We start from the raw sequence: 19,193 nt of genomic DNA on the forward strand, positions 1-19,193 counted from the left end.
GGACAAAAATGTTTCCAAAGACACCAGGGTCCTTACATATGCAAATTAATAAAGCAAATCTATTGTCTTATCAGTGAAAGCATCCTCAAATTCCTCCATGCTTTATCTGTGTTCCCACGTCATCACAAATCCACATCTATATGAGATCCTAGAGCTACAGAAAAATGCATGTTCAGAGCACATTTCAGACCAAAGTAGTAATTATAGAAATATACTTCCTTGGTTTTGGTCCTCTTGGTATGCTATTACTTCCTTCAAAAAATCAACATTTATATTGTGCTTAGGTTTTAAATAAAACAAGGATGTACATATGTTCATAAGTATGTGATAACTGAAATATCAGACATCCAAATGTCATAATTATTATTTTTAAAATTCTAACGTAAGTGGCATGTTTTAAAACAAACATGCTATGTCGATAAGTTATTTGTTCAAATGCTCATAAGTACATCTTATTGAACGGCTGTAAATGTGTTTCGGTGCATTGGATGCTGTTTATATGCTTATATTTCTGTAACTAGGAAATAAAAAGAAACCACATCATTAATTGTCAGGCCCTCCATGTGACAGTACAACAACCGATAGGCCACTGGCTCAATTAAAGTGTGCAGGGCTCGTAACTGAAGAGTTTCGTTTTTATCACAAAGAGGGCTAGAGCATGACAGGAATTCTTCATAAATTTGGAGATGTTATGTAAATATTTAATAACTCTGCTGTGACAGGCCATGAGTACTTGAGCAGAACCTGACCACAAGATTTAAATAAATATCAAGCCTGGGAGTTGTTAAATATTGAACATCATTATGATTGTGGTGTTTTAACAAACAATCATTAAAAGGTAGTGCAAATCCAATCAAAGGAACATTTTTAATAAACAAACAAAGATCTGGCATGTTTACATTTTGGAAAACAAAAATCAAACATCTCTGTTCAGTTATCCTAAATATTCTCCCTTCAGCTCCACCACCAACCAAAAAAGGGGTAAAAAAAAAAAAAAAAAAAAAAAGATTACCTTGGTTTGTAAAAATTAATAGCCTTCTCAATTTCTTCAGAATTTGCTCTAGAGGCACAGCTCATACACGCATTGCCTTTGCTATGATTAACTTTGGTGGTACTTTTCTCCTGTGCTGCCATGCACTGTTCTGGAAATCCTGTCAGCGGCTGTCTTCTGTTGTCTGTGTCACCTGAGTCCTTGTGCTTGACTTCCTCTACATGGTTTAAAGATGGATTTGCACCAGTAATTCTTTGGATACTTGAAGTGAAACATGCTGCCCAGGTGATGCTTTTGTTGCCCAAGTGACATTGAGAAGCAGGAATTGACTTCAGCATGTCGGCTTCCCTCAACATGTCAAGAAATAGCAAAGCCAAATCCCAGATGTGGTCCGTTAATCCCACTGTCACAGAATAAACTATGTGGTCCCAGTAAACACAACCACCCATTAGCGCTAAGGAGAGGTGATAGAAACCATTTGTTAAAGGTGACACTGTTTTCTAAGTGATAACACTCTTTTGATCATGTGATTCATTTTGTTTGCTCAACAACATGGTATGTGTTTTTCCTGAGAGGAAGGACTTCAATATATATTTACTTAGAGCTTTTAATTTATACTTCCTTTCTTTTAATTGGTGTCTTGTGATCTAAAATTAGCTGATGAACATAGTATCTCACTCAAACTCTCTCAGCTGAGTTTTCAATAATTAGACCCACCGTTGCCTGAAATTGAACAAACATCTGGAGACTTGGCTTATTATTTCTTCCCTGGTGCTTTCTATCCATACTTAGAGAGTGATTTTTTTTTTTTTTTTTTTTTTTTTTTTTTGAGAGAGAGTCTCGCTCTTTCACCCAGGCTGGAGCGCAGTGGCGCGATCTTGGGTCACTGCAACATCCACCCCCCAGGGTCAAGTGATTCTCCTGCCTCAGCCTCCCGAGTAGCTGGGATTACAGGCACCCACCACCACACCCGGCTAATTTTTTTATTTTTAGTAGAGATGGGGTTCCACCATGTTGGCCAGGATGGTTTTGAACTGCTGACCTCAAGTGATTCACTCTCCTCGGCCTCCCAAAGTGCTGGGATTACAGGCATGAGCCACCACGCCCTGCCTAGAAAGTGATCCTTTTATTTCACATATAGTCATATTAATCATTATCCCCCAAGCTGGAGTTAGGTTAATAATTTCATGTAAAAAATGAAGTTCAAATAGTCTTGACTGTAACCTTACTGAATAAAGAGCCTACACGAAAAGGAATTCTTTCGTGAAACCTGAGATTGTCAGAGCACTGAATTTCACCAATAAGCTGGATATCGTTTACACAAGGAATAAAAGGTCACGTGTCCTCTAAAATCCCACATTTGCTACAGACATTCTTCCCTCTATTCTTTTGTTTGTGCAGTAACTAGATACAGGTACAATGAGAGTGAATTAGTTTTCCCAGATGAGTGAGAAAAGTAAATGTTCCCCAAATGCCCAAAGCCAGATTTTATCTGTCATTCTTTCTCTCTCTCTCTCCCTCTCTCTCTCTCTCTCCTTCTCTCTCTCTCTCCCTCTCTCTCTCTCTCCCTCTCTCTCTCTCTCTCTCTCGATCTCTCTCTCTCCCTCTCTCTCAGAGAGAGGCAGCACTCTCTTTGGAAGAACTGTAAGGATTGAAAATGATCCAGAAAAACTGCACAGATTGAAAATGATCCAGATTTTTAGAATTTGCCCTCACCTTGACAACGCTAAAATTACAAGCAGCAGTCAACTTTTACAAGATACCCTTATTGTGTAACATTTATAGGCTGCCAAAAACATGCTAAAACTAATCAGATAACAAAGGTGAGGAGAAAACCTTCACCTGCCATGTAGCTAGCAGTGAATACACTTTTTATTTCCATGACATTTTCTGGCAGAAAGGGGTTGGCTTAAGGCGGATCGGACTAACCTTCAATTTGTCATAGCGCTCACTCAAAGCTGCCACCTGATGATCGCGGTGCCGCCCAACCAGTTTACACAAGGCACAGATTAACTGGTCATCGGTCACACAGTACATATTCACCTTCTCATCCTCATGCTCCAAGCACATCAGCCCCCGGATGTGAGAGTCCGGAATTGGCTCAATCAGACGATGGCCTGTAAAGGGCTTCTTATTCGGGTGAGTGGCTTTCAGGCACTCGTCACAGTAGGATACTTCACAAGTGACACAGGTCTTCACAGCGTCCTGGGCAGGATCCTGGTCACAAAACTGGCAGAGGACCTTCTCGGCGGAGGTCATGGTGTTGGCGTCAAAGGCCCGCTCCCGACGGGTCTCGCTGGGAGAGTTGGGCCCGCTCACTGATGCTTTCTGGAACCTGTCGATGATGTTCTGTAGGGTGACGTTGCGCTTGAGCCCGTCTAGACCTCGCTGGCTGAGGGTGATGACATGCCGGCAGGTGGGGCACTGGAAGGCGGTGATGGACTCCACGGACTCGTTGGTGGCACAGTGTGATACTAGGATGCGGTGGGCGCAGTTGAAGCAGAGGCTGTGTGCGCAGGGCAGTAGAAGAGGGTCCTCAAAGAGCTCCAGACAAATAGGGCAGGTCAGTTCTGACTCCAGTGTTTCCATCTTCAGGCAAAGCTCTCTTGTGTCATCAGCAAAACCCAAGGAAGCTGATCAGCTATCTGGAAACAAGAATGTAAGATTTGATTAGGCACAGGGAGGTCAACTATACGGGGGTGTCAGCTTTGAATGCATCTCAGAATAATTCCAAACACAGGTCATGAAAGGGTAAGTGTGTGTACATTCCAAATAATTCTCTTTCTATTCACTGGGGAAAAAAGGAGGAAAAAGCATCCTGAGCCATCATATACCAGTTAACATTTTCTCAAAGTTCAGTAACTGAAAATGTGCAATTTTTTTTTCAATTTTGTTTTTTAAAAGGCCTCATTCAAAACTAGAATGTAATTGAAACTGTAATTTCCATAATTTGTATTTAATCAGAATAATCTTATTGTGTCAGAGTCAGGTTTAACCTCGCACAGAAAATTAAAATGTAGAAATATTCATCAATAAACTAGAGTCTTTTATAAATTTGAATTTATAAACTTACGTATTAATGTATACGAGATTTAAGGACTTTTACTCTGCAATACCAAACCAGGTTTCAGAACAATAGGAAGGCAGTAACTATAGAAATGGGCATGAAATGTACATGAAATCAAATGTGGGGATTTCAGCAGAGATGATCGTGTTTAAGTGTGGGATGTCATTTTCCAAAATATATTCCTGAGAAAAAACATTGACTTTCACAAAGATGATTGTGATAGAGGCAATATTTTTGGCATGTGTTCATTATGTTTCTGAATAATTCTATTGTTTAATCCAGCAGTGGGACGTGGGTAGGCAGAACGAAGCGGAGAAAAATATCTGGGGGCTTTTTCAGTGGCTGCAGTAAGTTTGAGTACCAATGACTAATATTTAGAGCAATGATTTAGTTAATTAGAACAAGGATTTCAGTGGTCATCATATTCATGTGATAAGTTATGTTATGACAATGATAATGATTACAGTTGAGAAAGCAATTTAAGGAGGCTTACAAAACTGCTGAGGGACCCTTTTGGCCAAAAAACTCCCATCACGGGCTTGTCACTGTTGCCAGCAACAGGCCAGGCTGGCAGGAGGTCCAGCCTCACACTCAGAGCTATGTTGGCCTGGGTACGACCTCTGCTAGCTATGTTGCTCTCCTCCAGGCCACCCGAGGGTGGCCCAGCTGCCTGCTCCCCTTGCCATAAAGACCTGAGTGCTTTTGTGAACTCTCATCTGCCTTCCCATCAAAAAGAGTAGTAGAAAGAATTCCACACAAACCCCGGTTCATTAAGGGTGAAGAGGCCTCATGCTCATTAGCAGGCCTGGGAACCAAGCCACTTTGAACCTTCTCCCTTTCAAGACCATTAGCAGAGGTCTGCAGACCAGTGATGGGAATATTACATGCAGCCCATTGCAGGCTGTGGGAGAACAGTGCAGTTCACCCAGTGGTCGGGAGGTTCAAATCACCCACGGGGGTGGTGGGGAGAGCGTTCTCAGCCGGATTTATGGGAAGGCTTCACATCCAAAGCTATGTTTAGTGATTCTGACAATCAATCGTTTGTATTCACACCTCCGCTTATTTACAAAATTCACGGTTTCTAGAATACCCTGACCCCTTCTGAAATAGCATCCCTCAGAAATACCAATATGGTGCTTTGGTGAAATTAATGCTCATCTTGCTACCAACTGAATGGTAACTGATCATTAAAAGTATAAAGTATGTCCTGAGCCTGTTAAAAATTAAACAGCTACTGGCTTCATAAAAGCCTGGTATCTTAAAAAATCTTCAACCATTCACTAGCATTTATTATATAGGAAAGAATAAAAGAGCAACTGTGACTTGAAATATTAAAGCTTGTACATCTTTCTACAACCTGCAATGGAAACCCTAGGGTTGCTGTTGTAAGAAACATATCATCCCCACTTGGTCTGTCACCTCTTCCTACAGATGGCTCAGAAGAAATGGAAAGGTTTTTACCTATTAATAATTATTTTGGTTAATCATAGAAAAAATGTAGAATTATCTTTAAATCAAAGTTCTTTTACCTTCTCATCAGAAGCATATAAATTAAAGGAAAAATGTAGCCCTTTTGGTCTGCTCTGTTCTCAGATAAAACAAGAATGCCTCCCAATGAATCTCAATAGAAGGATGAGCATCAAATTATGTCTGGAGAGCTATGATGACTATATTTTTAATGCAGGTGCCAGGATTCCATCCCAGAGAGGTGTGATGAGAATTTCTAGAAAGGATTCCACTGGGGAGACCTCAGTGGAAATACTGACATTTTATTCATTCCTTCAACAGATGTTTACTGTGTGCCAGGCACTGAGTTAGATGAAGAAGCCAGAATCTGGGGTTCACATCACCTCATCTCTATTATCATGGGTCAAGCCAGCATCATCTCTTATGTGGACTATCATAAGACCTTTCTAAATGGTCTCTTGGCTTCTGTTCACTCCTGCCCTTCCCCCTATAGTCTATCCTCCACTCAGAAGCAAGAGAGCCTGTTGTTAAAACATGACAGAACATGCATCTCCTTTTGCTCTGCCCTGTAAGGGCTTCCCATTTCACCCAGAGAGAAATTCACCAGAATAAACCAGCCCCAGAAAACACAGACTCAGACAGTGAGCTCACTTCCTCCCACGCTACCCACTCCTTTCTCTGCTCTGAGCACATGGCCTCGTTCTGACTCCTCAAACATGCCAAGCACATCAATCCCCTGCTCGCCCCTGCAAGGTCTTCAGAATCCACATGACTCTCTGCTCCAGTGTCACTTTCTCTCTGAACCCACATAAAACCAATTCCCCTTCTACCACTATACCACCTACCCATCGTGGTAATTCTTCCCCCATCTCGGTTTATTTTTCTTTATAATATTTATCACTGACATATTCTTTTAGTTTGTTTATTGCTCCTTCTGTCCCCACTGTCCTCAACACTAGAATATAAGCTCTGTGAAAGCAGAGATTTTGCTTTGCTCTTTGAAGAACGTACCACCAACACCTAGAACAGCACCCAGCACACAAAATGACTCAAACATTCATTGATTCCATTAAATGTACTGACTTTTCAGCTAAAACCAAAAAGAATCAAACACAGCCCTTGACTTTAAGGATCTCTCAATATATTTGAACAGAGGTCAACAAACTTTTTCTATAAAGGGTAAAATAGTAGACATTTTTGGCTTTGTGGGCCAAAGGGGCCCTGTTTGCAACTACTCAATCTACCACTGTAGTGCAAAAGCAATCAGACACAATACATAAAGGAATGAGTATGGCTGTGTTCCAACATAACCATATTTAGAAAAACAGGTCACAGGCCAGCATTGGCCTGCACATCTTATTTTGTTGAGCCATGTATTAGAAGATAGAGGCATATACAGATAACCAGAACATAAATGAAAATCATTCTCAGAGAGGTATGAATAAAATGCTGTGTGGGCAACAGCAGCAAGGATGGTGGAGCAAGACTTGAACAAGCACTTACAAGTTTCCAGTGCTAATGGGAAATGATATGCAATGGGCTTTCAATCTGACATCAATGGAAATTATGTGACTCGAATGCTTAGGGGCAACTCATGTAAGAACGATTTAATTGTAGCTGCTCAAAACTAGATATTTTCTTTTACTGCCATAGCACCTGGCATAGTGCTTTATGCAAGTGTCTGCACTGTAAATGGTTAATTGTATTAGGTGAAGACACAATACTCAGATGTGGTAGGTGAATTTCAGCCAATTTTCTAAATCTTTTGCCTGTATGCTACCAAAAAGGAAGGGGTTTTGGTTTGATATCTATAGTGCATCCCACTTTTTCCACTTTTACCCAGATTTTACAATGGCATAGATAGCATTTTTGTTAAATGACTCTACAGTATCTTATTTGTACTCATTCCATTCCTTCTTCTAAAAGAAACTTAGTATGGTTTATTTTCTAGCTTTCTTTAAAATATCTTTTTGGAGAAATTAAAATGCCATTCATTCCTTTTTTTTTTTTTTTTTGCCATTCATTCTTTCACCAAATACTTAAGTTCATCTATGTACTTGGTCCTGAGACAAGTACTGGTAACAGCTGGCCCCTGTCTCCATGATCTTATGGTTCATTCCAAGATACAGAAAATATGAACAAGGCCAGGTGTGGTGGCTCATGCCTGTAATCCCAGCACTTTGGGAGGCTAAAGTGGGATGATCACTTGATCCCAGGAGTTTGAGACCAGCCTGGGCAACATAGTGAGACCCTATCTCTACCAAAAAATAAAAATAAAAAAATTAGCCAGGAGTGGTGGCACATGCCTGTGGTCACAGATACTTGGGAAGCTGAGGCTGCAATAAACCGTGATCATGCCAATGCACTACAGCCTGGGCAACAGAGTGAGCCCATATCGAGAAAAAAAAATGAACAAGGTGTAATGCAACATAAAAAAAGATGCATGCCAAAGACAGACAGGGAATAATCAACTCTATATAGGGGGAGAGGAGACAGGGAGAAGCTTCCTGAAGGAGGTAAAGTATGAAGTGGGTTTTAAAAGATGAACAGGGATTCACCAAGCAGATAGTGGTACATGGGTGGGAATTTTATGCAAAATGTTATCTTTCTTTTGACTCTCTCTCTCTCTCTCTTTCTCTCTCCCTTTCTCTCTCTCTCTCTCTCTATATATGTATCTAATACACACACACACACACACACACACACATATATATATAGCTTACATTGTTATTTATATCATTAATAACAATATCAGGCCGGGCATGGTGGCCCACACCTGTAATCCCAGCACTTTGGGAGGCCAAGGTGGGTGAATCGCTTGAGGTCAGGAGTTCGAGACCAGCCTGGCCAACGTGGTGAAACCCCGTCTCTACTAAAAATACAAAAAATTAGCTGGGTGTGGTGGCGTGCGCCTGTGATTCCATCTACTCGGGAGGCTGAGGCAGGAGAATCACTTGAACCCAGGAGGCAGAGGTTGCAGTGAGCTGAACTCATGCCACTGCACTCCAGCCTGGGCAACAGAGCAAGACTCTGTCTCAAAACAAACAAACAACAACAACAACAACAAAAACCCCAATATCATAAAACAGCAGCTTTTGCCTTTTCTTAACTGTCATAATGTAATTTCCATGCCTCAAAAAAAAAAAAAAAAAACTTCTTCGTTTCTACTTCAATAAAAGGAAATCACACATGCATATTGTTGTCAGGAAATCCTATAGCTTAACATTTTTGTGAATGGGCAGATTGGTCCTCATTGAGAAGAGGATCTAGATAATCTTGAGAGTCCCTTGCAACAAACTGGGAATGGCAACAAATCACAGCTCACACCTCTGCCTGTCCATGGTTTAAACATCTAGAACACAGCACAGAATAATGAATGAAAGGGGAGAGAGCTGGACAGGTGACGGGATAATCTAAGACATCCTGCAGTTCTGCTACTTATTAGCTGTCTGCGTATCCATGGGTGAGTGTCCACAGATGTTCCCTACAGTCCCTCTAGCACTCACTCTAATCACTCCCCTAGGCAGGAGAGTCTTCAGTGACAGATTACAGTGAAGCCCCACATTGTGGGAGGCATTGGATACATCTTTTGAAAAAACTTTCTTATAGATTCAAGACTTATGAGGAAAGTACTTCTTTAAAATGGAAAATTAATAAGTAGATGTTTTGCTGGAAAATAATGATGTAAATGTTTTCACACCTCCCTCTTCTTCCTTTCCTTTCCTCTCTCATAATATGTATCTTAGTCCATTTTGTGTTGCTATAACAGAATACCTGAGGCTGGGCGATTTATAAACAAAAGAGGTTTATTTAGCTCGTGGCTCCACAGGCTGGGAAGTACAAGAAGCATGGTACTGGCATCTGCTCAAGAGAAGGAACTTTGCTTTATAACAACTCCATTCTCATGGGAACTAATCCACTCCTGTGAGAACCAATCTAGTCTCCATGAGAGCAAGAACTGACTACCTCAAGAAGGGCATCAAGCGATTTGTGAAGGATCCATCCCCATGACCCAGACATCTCCCACTAGGCCCCTCCTCCCAATGCCACCACATTGGGGATTACATTTCAACATGAGTTTTGGTGGGGACAAACAAACCACATCACTGTATGTCACTGAAACTGTACTTTTCTAGTTTTCCTCTGTCTAACCACTGCTGAATTCTACCTCTTGCTAATCAAAGCCTACGTGTTTTCTGATGGTCTATGGTTCCTTTGACAGGGCCATCCAGTTTTTTGTTTGTTTCATGTACTGCCTCTCTGAGAATGACTGCTAGGCTTGTATCCCAAGATGGTCGAGAACCCCTTTCTGGAACCCAGTTTAGCACTGACAGTTCTTTGCTTCATGTACTGCAAGTGCCTCAGACTTGGAATGCACATCATGTGGGATTTATCCTCTTCCCTCATGAGCCTGTCTTTGTCTTCTCTACAGGGCTCCTGGTGTCTCCTCACAGGGCTTCTGTTCTCCTGGTCACCAGACAGCAGGAACCACAGTTTCTACTCCTCCCTCTTTGGGGGAGGCACAATTATGGTCCCCAAAGATATCCACAGCCTCCTCCTCAGAGCTTGTGAATATTTTAGGTTATAGAGCAAAGGGGACTGACTGTTGCTGATATAATTAAGATTGCTAAGTAGCTGACCTTGAGATGGGGAGAGCAGCATGGATCATCTAGGTGGACCCAAAGGAATCACAAGGCTCTTTAAACGTGGAAGTGGCAGGAAGAAGAGTCAGAGTCAGAATGATGAGATATGACAAAGACTCGACCAGCCATGCCTGGCCTTGAAGATGGAGGAAGGGGCCACAAGCCAAGGAATGCAGGCTAGAAGCTGGAAAAGGCAAGGAAATGAATTCTCCCCAAGGGCCCCCAAAAGGAATACAGCCCTAAAGATACCTTACTCTTAGCCCAGTGAGACCTGTGTCAGACTTCTGACTCTAGAGATGTAAGATAATGAATTTGCATTGTTTAACACCATCAGGTTTGTGCTAACTTGTTACAGCATCCATTAGAATAAGGAGATCGCCCATCATCAGCACATCATCCATAATTTTTATCCCAAATTTCCCTTAATGGAGGCATTGACATTTTTAATGATAAGGTAAACCCACCTCTCAATGCTTTCCTACAAGTATTCTAGGTTATGTCTGCATACTCCATGAAATACAATTATTTTTCTAATTTGGAGTATAAGAAAAAGAACATGCAATTCTATCAATTCTATCAATAATTTTACTTCCAGCCCCTCACTTTGTACAACTCTAAAGCCTTCACTACCAGGGAAATTAGTGAGTCATTAGACCAAGGAATAAACTTGTATGCCAACACTGGGTGGCCTGTGATTAATCGTTAATACCACGTGGCTGTCAGCCACTGCCCAGATGATTCCCAGGGCACTTCCTCTAGTTCTTTTCCAAATATCCTCTGGACTATAGAGACTAAGTTTATTGTTAAATTTACCAAAACATAACTGGGATGACAAACACACTGTTAAAATTGCACGATGTTACAGCTAGCCACACGAAAATGGTTTCAGTACAGGAAGCTCCTATAAGTATTTCAAACAACAAATAGCATTGAAAATGTACAAATGAATTATTTGAGAGTCCTAAATTTCAGAAACGAAATCAAGTCAATTTACTTGATTGTCCACTCCTCTTAACCCCTATTCACCTGGGTAATTAGATTTAGTTGACTATTGCTGTTTGGATTTTTGCTATGAGATTATCTTTATTATAGAACTATAGGTGAAATATTTTTTAAAGACTGCAGAGTGATGTTTCTATCTTGGACAAGCAGAAATATCGACTTTCAGAGGACTCAAAACTACTGAAGTGTGAAACACTGGAAATCAACCTGAGTTTGGGAGGCAGATTGCAATGGGGACCCAACTCAGAAGGGACTTGCTCTCATCTTAAATAAGCATAATTTCTCAACTCAAAAACTTGTCTAACACAAACTCAATAAAAACTGGCTGCTACATCCAAGATGAATTCATCATAGGGTATTTTGAATAACATAATACAAGCACTCAGCATCTGCATATTCAATTATGCCGTTTAGTATTTGACTTTGAGTGATAAAGACCACCGAATAAAGACACTACCCAAATGTTACTTTACTGATTAGTACTCTGGCCAATTTGAGAAGCAGGTGGGTTAGTAAAGGCACAGTAAAACAGGGCCATGAACTGATGGAAAAAGGGGAGAAGGGGATCCAGTTGGATTTAACTGCATTCTGAAAGACTGGAAATTGATAGCATAATGTAGGCTGTTTCAGTACAAACGCAAAGTGGTTCTTAAAAACAACAGTATAAATAATACATCAAGTAAGAACAGGTGAAAAAAGGTGATCCAGTAACATTTTATAGGTAAAGAATGTTACTCTGAATTATCACTGCATTTAGCCTCCAAATGTCAGCGCACTCAAATTCATTTGCTCAACCAGTAACAGACAACTAAGAATTTCTGCCAAGCAAATTGTAGGGGACCAGAGGGACTGTTTGAAAAAAAAAAGTGACAAGCAGATGAGCACTGAGATGCTAGCCTCAAGTTTTAAAATAATTAATACAATAGATATTTTGAATAACTTGACATTTCTTCTTTAAGAAGTGCTGAAATTATTATTATTATTATTATTTTACCTCATATCTGAAGTGAGAACCAGGGAAGACTTTCAATTTCGCCAAACACCCACCTGGTGGAATTCATGCAAATCAAATTAAACTGTTAACCAAATCTTTTCTGTACTTTCACATCTGCCTATAACATGCTCATTCTTAGTAACTGGATCTCTAGGACATTCTTTAAAATAATCACATACTCGCCTGACCATGCAACCTGATTAATAATGAATGAACATTCCTGAGAAGAATCACTTCGAAGCATGGCAGATGTCTGTGGGGATATGAAGGCTTTAATGATCAAAATTAAGGGGAAATGGAAGCTGGGTCACACTGTCTGGTTATTTTAATTGAAACCTAGTTTTCCAAATTTACTTAACAGAATACTTAAACACTCCTTCTCGAGGTTCATTTATACAAGCAGACAAGCACAAAGACAAATGGCAATGCAAAAGAACAACCCAGATTCCTGGAGGAACAACTACCCTATCCTGTTCTGTCCTAATAGTGCAGAAAACCCCTCAGCAGTTTCAGAAATCCAATTTGTTCAATTGAAAGACTGATAAACAGGTTAAAAACAGGAACTAGTACATTGGTCCTTAATAGTTCTTTGAGCACCTCTCTAGATTCTGACAAAGAGATCACCTTGAATACCCACCAATGGACTGCACACTAGTTCTTTTTGAAGAAACATCGCCGTAGGCAGAGGATGGGGACCCACGAAATGATAGACAGGCCACCGAGACCAGACGGTGGGTGGCAGGCAGTGCTGGAGCGGTCCTGTGTGTCTGTGAGTGCGTCAACAGTGAAACACAACAGGAAAATCAGTCCAACAATTCCAGGAAGGCCAGCTCCACCTCATCCACTCCGCCAGGGTTGCCCGAGTTGAAGAATCAACTGCCTTTTCCACGGCCCCCGCCACAACTTCCCTATCCTCTGGCCTACTCAATGTTCAACTGAACCCAAATGGAAAGGTAGCTCAGGTCAGCTCAACACCCACTGCCTGGTCCAAACAAATGAGGACTTAGCAACGGGATCTGTACTCTCATTCCTTACAGGGACCAGCAGCAGCTTGGCCGAATGAGACACTGTCCTGTGGCAGAAGGCTGAAGGCTAGCTTTCAATGCCACCAACAGGAGCCGTCCTGCCCAGCTCCTGGGGCTGGGAACAGGCACTAGACTCATTTGCCTTTGGGGCCTTTCAGTGTCCTACTGAGCACATGATCACATTATGCTCTGCATGCTGGCTTGTTCATTTAAAAAAATAATATACACATTATTTTGTGCCTTTATCTTCTGAATTAATGTATAATGTCTGGAAGAAGTTTTCTTCAAAGTTATATCAGGAAGAACAATCTCCAGTACAGACACAAAGAACAGTCATTTATTTCTTCCAAAAATAGTGACCTAAATACCAATCTATCATCCTGATAAACAATTTAAAATATATGTATATACACACAGGTTTCACATACACACGTATGCATACATTATGTACACACATATATAAAAACATCATGTGTGTGTATATATATATATATTTAATATTACATACACGGTATATATATAATAGCAAATCTGTGACGGGTGTCCAAAATTTCAGTCTCCAGAATGGCAAAGAAAGGGTGAACTGAGAATGGAAAGAAGTAATCTTTTAAAATTTGATTGACTAAAGGAGGAAGCGGAAGTAGTCTTCCTAAAAGAAAAAAAAAAAAAAAAAGTCCTGCGCTGCAGTTCTTTGAAGGATATTGCTTATCACCATGCAAGACAAGAAACTGCAAGTAAAGTAAATCATCAGGAAAGTGTTTAAAAAAAGAATCTTGCACAATTCAATTCATAATCCAGACATTTGGACTCCACCAAAGGTGTTTAAGGAACATTCATGATAAAGGGGAAGCAGAGGCAAGAACTGCTTCCTCAGGCTGCCCAGTCTGCACGTCTCAACATCTACTTTATTGCCATTGCAACACTTCACAGTAAATCAAAGCATGCTTCACATGTTAGGACATAAAAATGCAAACATAGATTTTTTTGGCTTATGTCTCTCCAAATTATAACTTCATTTGTCTTTTAACAATGAATAAAAGGATTACTCAATTTCACATATAGATGACTTCCTTAAGAAGTTCTCATTGTCCTCGGAAGAGACACACATAGATCATCAAGTAGAATTCTAAAGAACTTTTCATCAAGACATGGCTTTTGTTAAAACAACATTTAAATTGTCAAAATTCTACAGGCCTAACTTTTCCCTATTTTGGCACTGTAGTGGAAAATTAGCCTGAACATCTGAAGTTGAAACATCAGGAAAGAAATATTTACTCCACCCCCCAAGAGAAAATGATAAACAACAAAAAAAATTATAATCTTCTAAAGGGCATAATCTAACAACTTGCAGATGAAATTTCCCACTATCTGAATGTCTCAGACATTTCATGTCTTTTACAGTTTAAGAAATAAAGCATTTAGTTTTAAAGGCACACAGAACCTATTTTACATTATATTGAAAATGACTGATGTTTTCCAGGTCTATGCTGTACTGGGTATCATGCAAGAATTTGGTTCTGAAGGCAAATGATAGCAGACTGGACAGAGAGGAAGAGGGTGAGAGATGGCCACACCTAGTCTCCTGGCAGAAGTCTAAATCAACCCTCCTGGTGAACAGACCAACAGCGTGGTGGTAGCAGAAATGGAAGTCACTAATTTCTGTGAAACCAGTCACAGATGAAAAGCATTTAACACTGCTGTCCCTGAATGCTTTCTCAAATGTATTTATAGTTTGATAGGTATTTCTATATATATTCATATAACTATGTCTGTATAAAGTCCTATATATGTCCATAATGGAATTAGTTTTTGTAGTTATATACAATGTGCATGTATACATAAGTACACATATACATATACAAAAGCACCTTTTCAGAATTATTTGAGACTGGTTAGAATTCACTCTTCACAAACCCCTCAGTCATAGCATCCCTTCTGCATTACAGAAACATTCCTTCCTCAGTGCAGAAACAGAAACCTGTAGATAATGTTTATTTAAAAACAACTGCCTGCTCATATCTGCAAAAGGTCACCTGGAAATGAGCAAAATGACGCAAGTGATCTATTCTCTGAAAGACCAGTCAAGTGGGATTTTTGCAGCAAGTATAATAGATTGTGCCCTGGAGAAAAGCTTGCTGCTTGGGGAAACTTTTTCTTACTTTATTTATATAATACTCTCCTAGAAGGCAGAGAAAGTACACACCCTCCCCTTCCCAATTATTACCAACCAGGAGCAAAATAGTTATTGATGATGGCCAATGCAACATTTCACAATTGTTCTCTGAACACTGGAAAGCTTAAGTTCAAAGACAAGAACAAATACTAGTCTCGTGACTCATGGAGGTAATGACGATGTTATAGAGTAACTGATTCCCATTGTGTGAGCAGATTGGAAATTCTCTCAAATATGATGCCTCCTTTTCTCAAAGAAAATCGCTTTTTCCCTCAACTTCAAAGTCAGCCACACACAAAAACCTTTTGCTCACAATACCCTGAAGCTACCTCGTGATCTTAAAAAGTAAGGAAAACGAACCCTTATTCACAACTCCTGGTTAACTATTATGAATAACATGCTTTAAACATTTCCCCTGATCACTGAAGCTCTGCAGTCAGGGGAAGAAGTCTTTTTTTTTTTTTTTTTTAAAGGCAACAGAAAGAGGAGTGACTCTTTTGTTCTGAATGTTATTGTAAAGCACCACATGAAAGAAGAGGAATGATGGGAACATGGCAATGAAAAGGACAACAGCGCTGACAAATGAAAACAGGATATTAAGAACAGCGTCGGGACTGTGTGTCTGTACAGAACAAAGCCGGGAGCCTTCTCGGAGAAATTCAAGCAAAAATACTCTTAACAGATTTACATGCTAATGGATGAACTGTAGTTTCTCCAGGTGGCACAGATCTTTAAGTCTGGGACAATAAAATTAGGTTATCATTAAAACACATACACACACACACACACACACACACACACACACACACACTGTAAAGTGTCATAAAATTAAAACTGCCTTCAAATCACATTCAATCACACGCCCCCCCGCCCCGCCCTTTCAACCAGTGATCTGCTTCTGGAAATTTCTAGATCTATGTTTTTCTCTTTGTAAAATAAAATACTGGTTCTGTCAAATAACTGAGCTAACTTAGTATATAGTCCCAAGGAAAGTGTATTTTTTACAAAAAGAAAAACAATTTTCTCTCCATTCACAGCACACACTAACTTACACTTTAAATATAACTTTTCAATAGAGCTTTCAAGAACTCCCAGGGAAACTAGGCAATGGGTACTGTGCTGAGAAACAATGACAGCAACTAAGTGGCTAACATTAATATAGTATACCGCTTTTGCCAAGTCATGGTGGTAATATCTTATACTTTTCTTCTGATGCAAATTCCGCAAAAGCTGCTAGTATGATGGTACATTTAATAAAACATCATCATAGCTTATTGGACTTATCACATAAGAATTATTATTGTAGTCTCTAAAGAAGTTCAAAAAAGTAAAAAAAAGTCTGATTTTGCGCTCCATTAAAAATTTCAGTCTTTTTTTTTCTCTTTTCTATGTTCTGCCACTATTCTCCTTTTCCTCGCTTCCTGATCAGTCCTTTCTATTGTCAGATCAGTGATGAGCTGATGTGCTTTCTTCTTTACCAAAGCATTTCATCCAGCTTTCCCTCTGGCATGCTTTCAGAAAACTTTGGGCTAAGCCCTAAGCTCAGTGTGCCCAAGTGTTCTTGGTCTAGTTTTGGGCTGACACTGTCGATGTGGTGTCCTGTAAAAAAAAAACAAAAAAAACAAAACAAACATGTAGAGGTCGGGCGCAGTGGCTCACGCCTGTAATCCCAGCACTGTGGGAGGCCGAGGCAGGCGGATCGCCTGAGGTCAGGAGTTCGAGACCAGCCTGGCCAACGTAGTGAAACCTCATCTCTACTAAAAATAGAAAAATTAGCTGGTCATGGTGGCGGGTGCCTGTAATCCCAGCTACTCGGGAGGCTGAGGCAAGAGAATCACTTGAACCTAGGAGGCGGAGGTTGCAGTGAACCGAGATTGCGCCACTGCACTCCAGCCTGGGTGATAGAGTAAAAAAACTCAGTCATATAAAACAAAACATAACAAAAAACAAACAGACAAACAAACAAAAAACATGTAGTACTTTGAAGCCAGATAACCTGAGTTCAAATCCTGGCTCTGCCATTTCCTTGCAAAGGCAGATCGGAGCCAGATACTGTACATATCTTATACTCACAGATGCTCTTCCTATCTTCTATGCAGTTTCCTTATCTGAGAGCAATCTTAAGGGTCCTTTGAGGATTAGTGAGGTGAACTTTTTAAAATGCCTGACAAAATTCTCACTCTTATGGAAGGACAGGGTGGTAGGGGATGGGGGGTTGGGGTCCTTCTTCCCTTCTTGTCCTGAATCGCCTCTTCCCACTCTTCTTTGAATAAATTCATTATCTGTGTTTTTTACTGGAAACCTCTTCATACCATTTTTGCAAGCAAGAAGGATATAAATCCATTTATTCAATAACATTTATGGAGCATCTTATGTGAACAAACAGTATGTGAATGTGAAATGAACTAGCATTTTTATTCTTAACACTAATGACTTATCTTCACATTGGCAATTTCATCTGTTTCCTACACTATGACATACCTCTGTTCATTACCACTGATCTCCCACCATGAACTTCGGGCTTCACTTCTGCTTCCCAGTGAAGGTCACCCTGTCCCATATGCACTCTTTGTCAGAATTTTTTTATTTTGCAGGAAATAAGGGACCCTGGCATGGATGGAGCATGTGAAACTATCAAGAACAGTGAAATGTTTCAGATTTTTGCTATTTGCCAGTTTCGTTTCATGAATGCTGGCAGAAGACACCTGAATCAAAGATAAAGGCTGTTTTTACTCAAATGGTATGTGTTTCATGTTCTGTTGGTTCCCCTTGTTCTCGAAGTCCTATGGAGCATCCTAGGTCCATGTTTGCACACTCAGGAGATTTGCATCATAACTAAGCAACTCCAAGCTTAGGGAATCTGAATCTTTTATAATGGACTACAAGTTAGCCTGCCCAACTTTTGCCCTGGAGGAAGACATTGTCTTTAATATAATGAACAACAAACAAACCTGCCTTCTCCCCTGGCGCGAGATACTACCTCTATCTCCCAAGACTGTTTGCTATACAAACATCCTGGGAAATAGTCTGGAATAAAATCATTCAGTGCTCCAGCTCACAAGAGGTACAAAAAGGTGATAGATCCATGGAAAATTATTTCCTAATAGACACAATTCCTATCTCCTCCTGGGGATATGGCCAATAGTTGTTACTAGAAATCAGATCATCACTGGACTCTCTAGCAGTTACCACAGAGGCAGAATTTCATTTGGCACTGAATGACCCTTGAGTCATAGAAGACTAGAGGTAAAAGGAGCCTGCAAGAAAGTGATAAGAACTTCCTTACCAACAGCTCCAAGCTCCTTATCCAACCACCCTCTGACATCAGCTGTTGTACAAGGAAAATTGGCAGAAAGCAGGTAAGCCTCACCCATAGATTTTGCTCAAATAAACAGAGCCCTTAATGTCCTTCATAGTCCCAAAACAGCTTGGGTCTGGTCTGCAACTTCAGCTCTTCACTCTGAACCTAAGCTAATTTTAAGAGTTTGGTGCTTGTTTCAGCAGCACATAGACTAAAACTGGAATGATACAAAGATTAGCATGGCCCCAATGCAAGGATGACAAATTCATGAAGCATTCTATAATTTTTTATTATTAAAAAATATTAATAAGAGTTTGGAAGAGTAAGCTAATTTTGTTACTTTTATGACACTGGAAATCCTATATGTATATCCATTTGGCTTTCTTTAAGCATTAAAAAAAATTAGAACTACTTCTTTTGGAGTAAAACCAGAAGAGTCATTTCTTTCATTACTCTTTCATTCCACTGGTATTTTTTGAGGTCATTCTGTGTGCCAGGAGCTGCTCTAGGCAGCAGCAAATTGGTGGTAA

At 40.2% G+C, this 19,193-nt stretch overlaps 1 protein-coding gene and 1 pseudogene across 10 annotated transcripts in view; one reads left to right on the top strand and one right to left on the bottom strand.

Moving 5' to 3' along the window:
• MID1 (midline 1) overlaps positions 1–19,193 on the bottom strand; it is a 664,445-nt gene that overhangs the window by 119,052 nt on the left and 526,200 nt on the right. For 6 of the 10 annotated variants that reach the window (XM_063804567.1, XM_054676512.2, XM_054676514.2 and 3 more), the window contains exon 2: positions 2,921–3,636. In XM_063804567.1, the coding sequence (XP_063660637.1) occupies positions 2,921–3,580 (660 nt within the window). In that variant the 5' untranslated portion in view covers positions 3,581–3,636. Of the gene's footprint in view, positions 1–2,920; positions 3,637–12,801; positions 12,955–19,193 lie in introns of those variants that run through there. The other 4 variants (XM_054676516.2, XM_063804568.1, XM_054676517.2 and 1 more) reach the window with 2 other exon arrangements.
• On the top strand, positions 18,851–18,950 carry LOC112207164 (U6 spliceosomal RNA; annotated as a pseudogene).

The sequence above is a fragment of the Pan troglodytes genome, chromosome X (assembly GCF_028858775.2).
Source record: "Pan troglodytes isolate AG18354 chromosome X, NHGRI_mPanTro3-v2.0_pri, whole genome shotgun sequence".
Lineage (NCBI taxonomy): Eukaryota > Metazoa > Chordata > Mammalia > Primates > Hominidae > Pan > Pan troglodytes.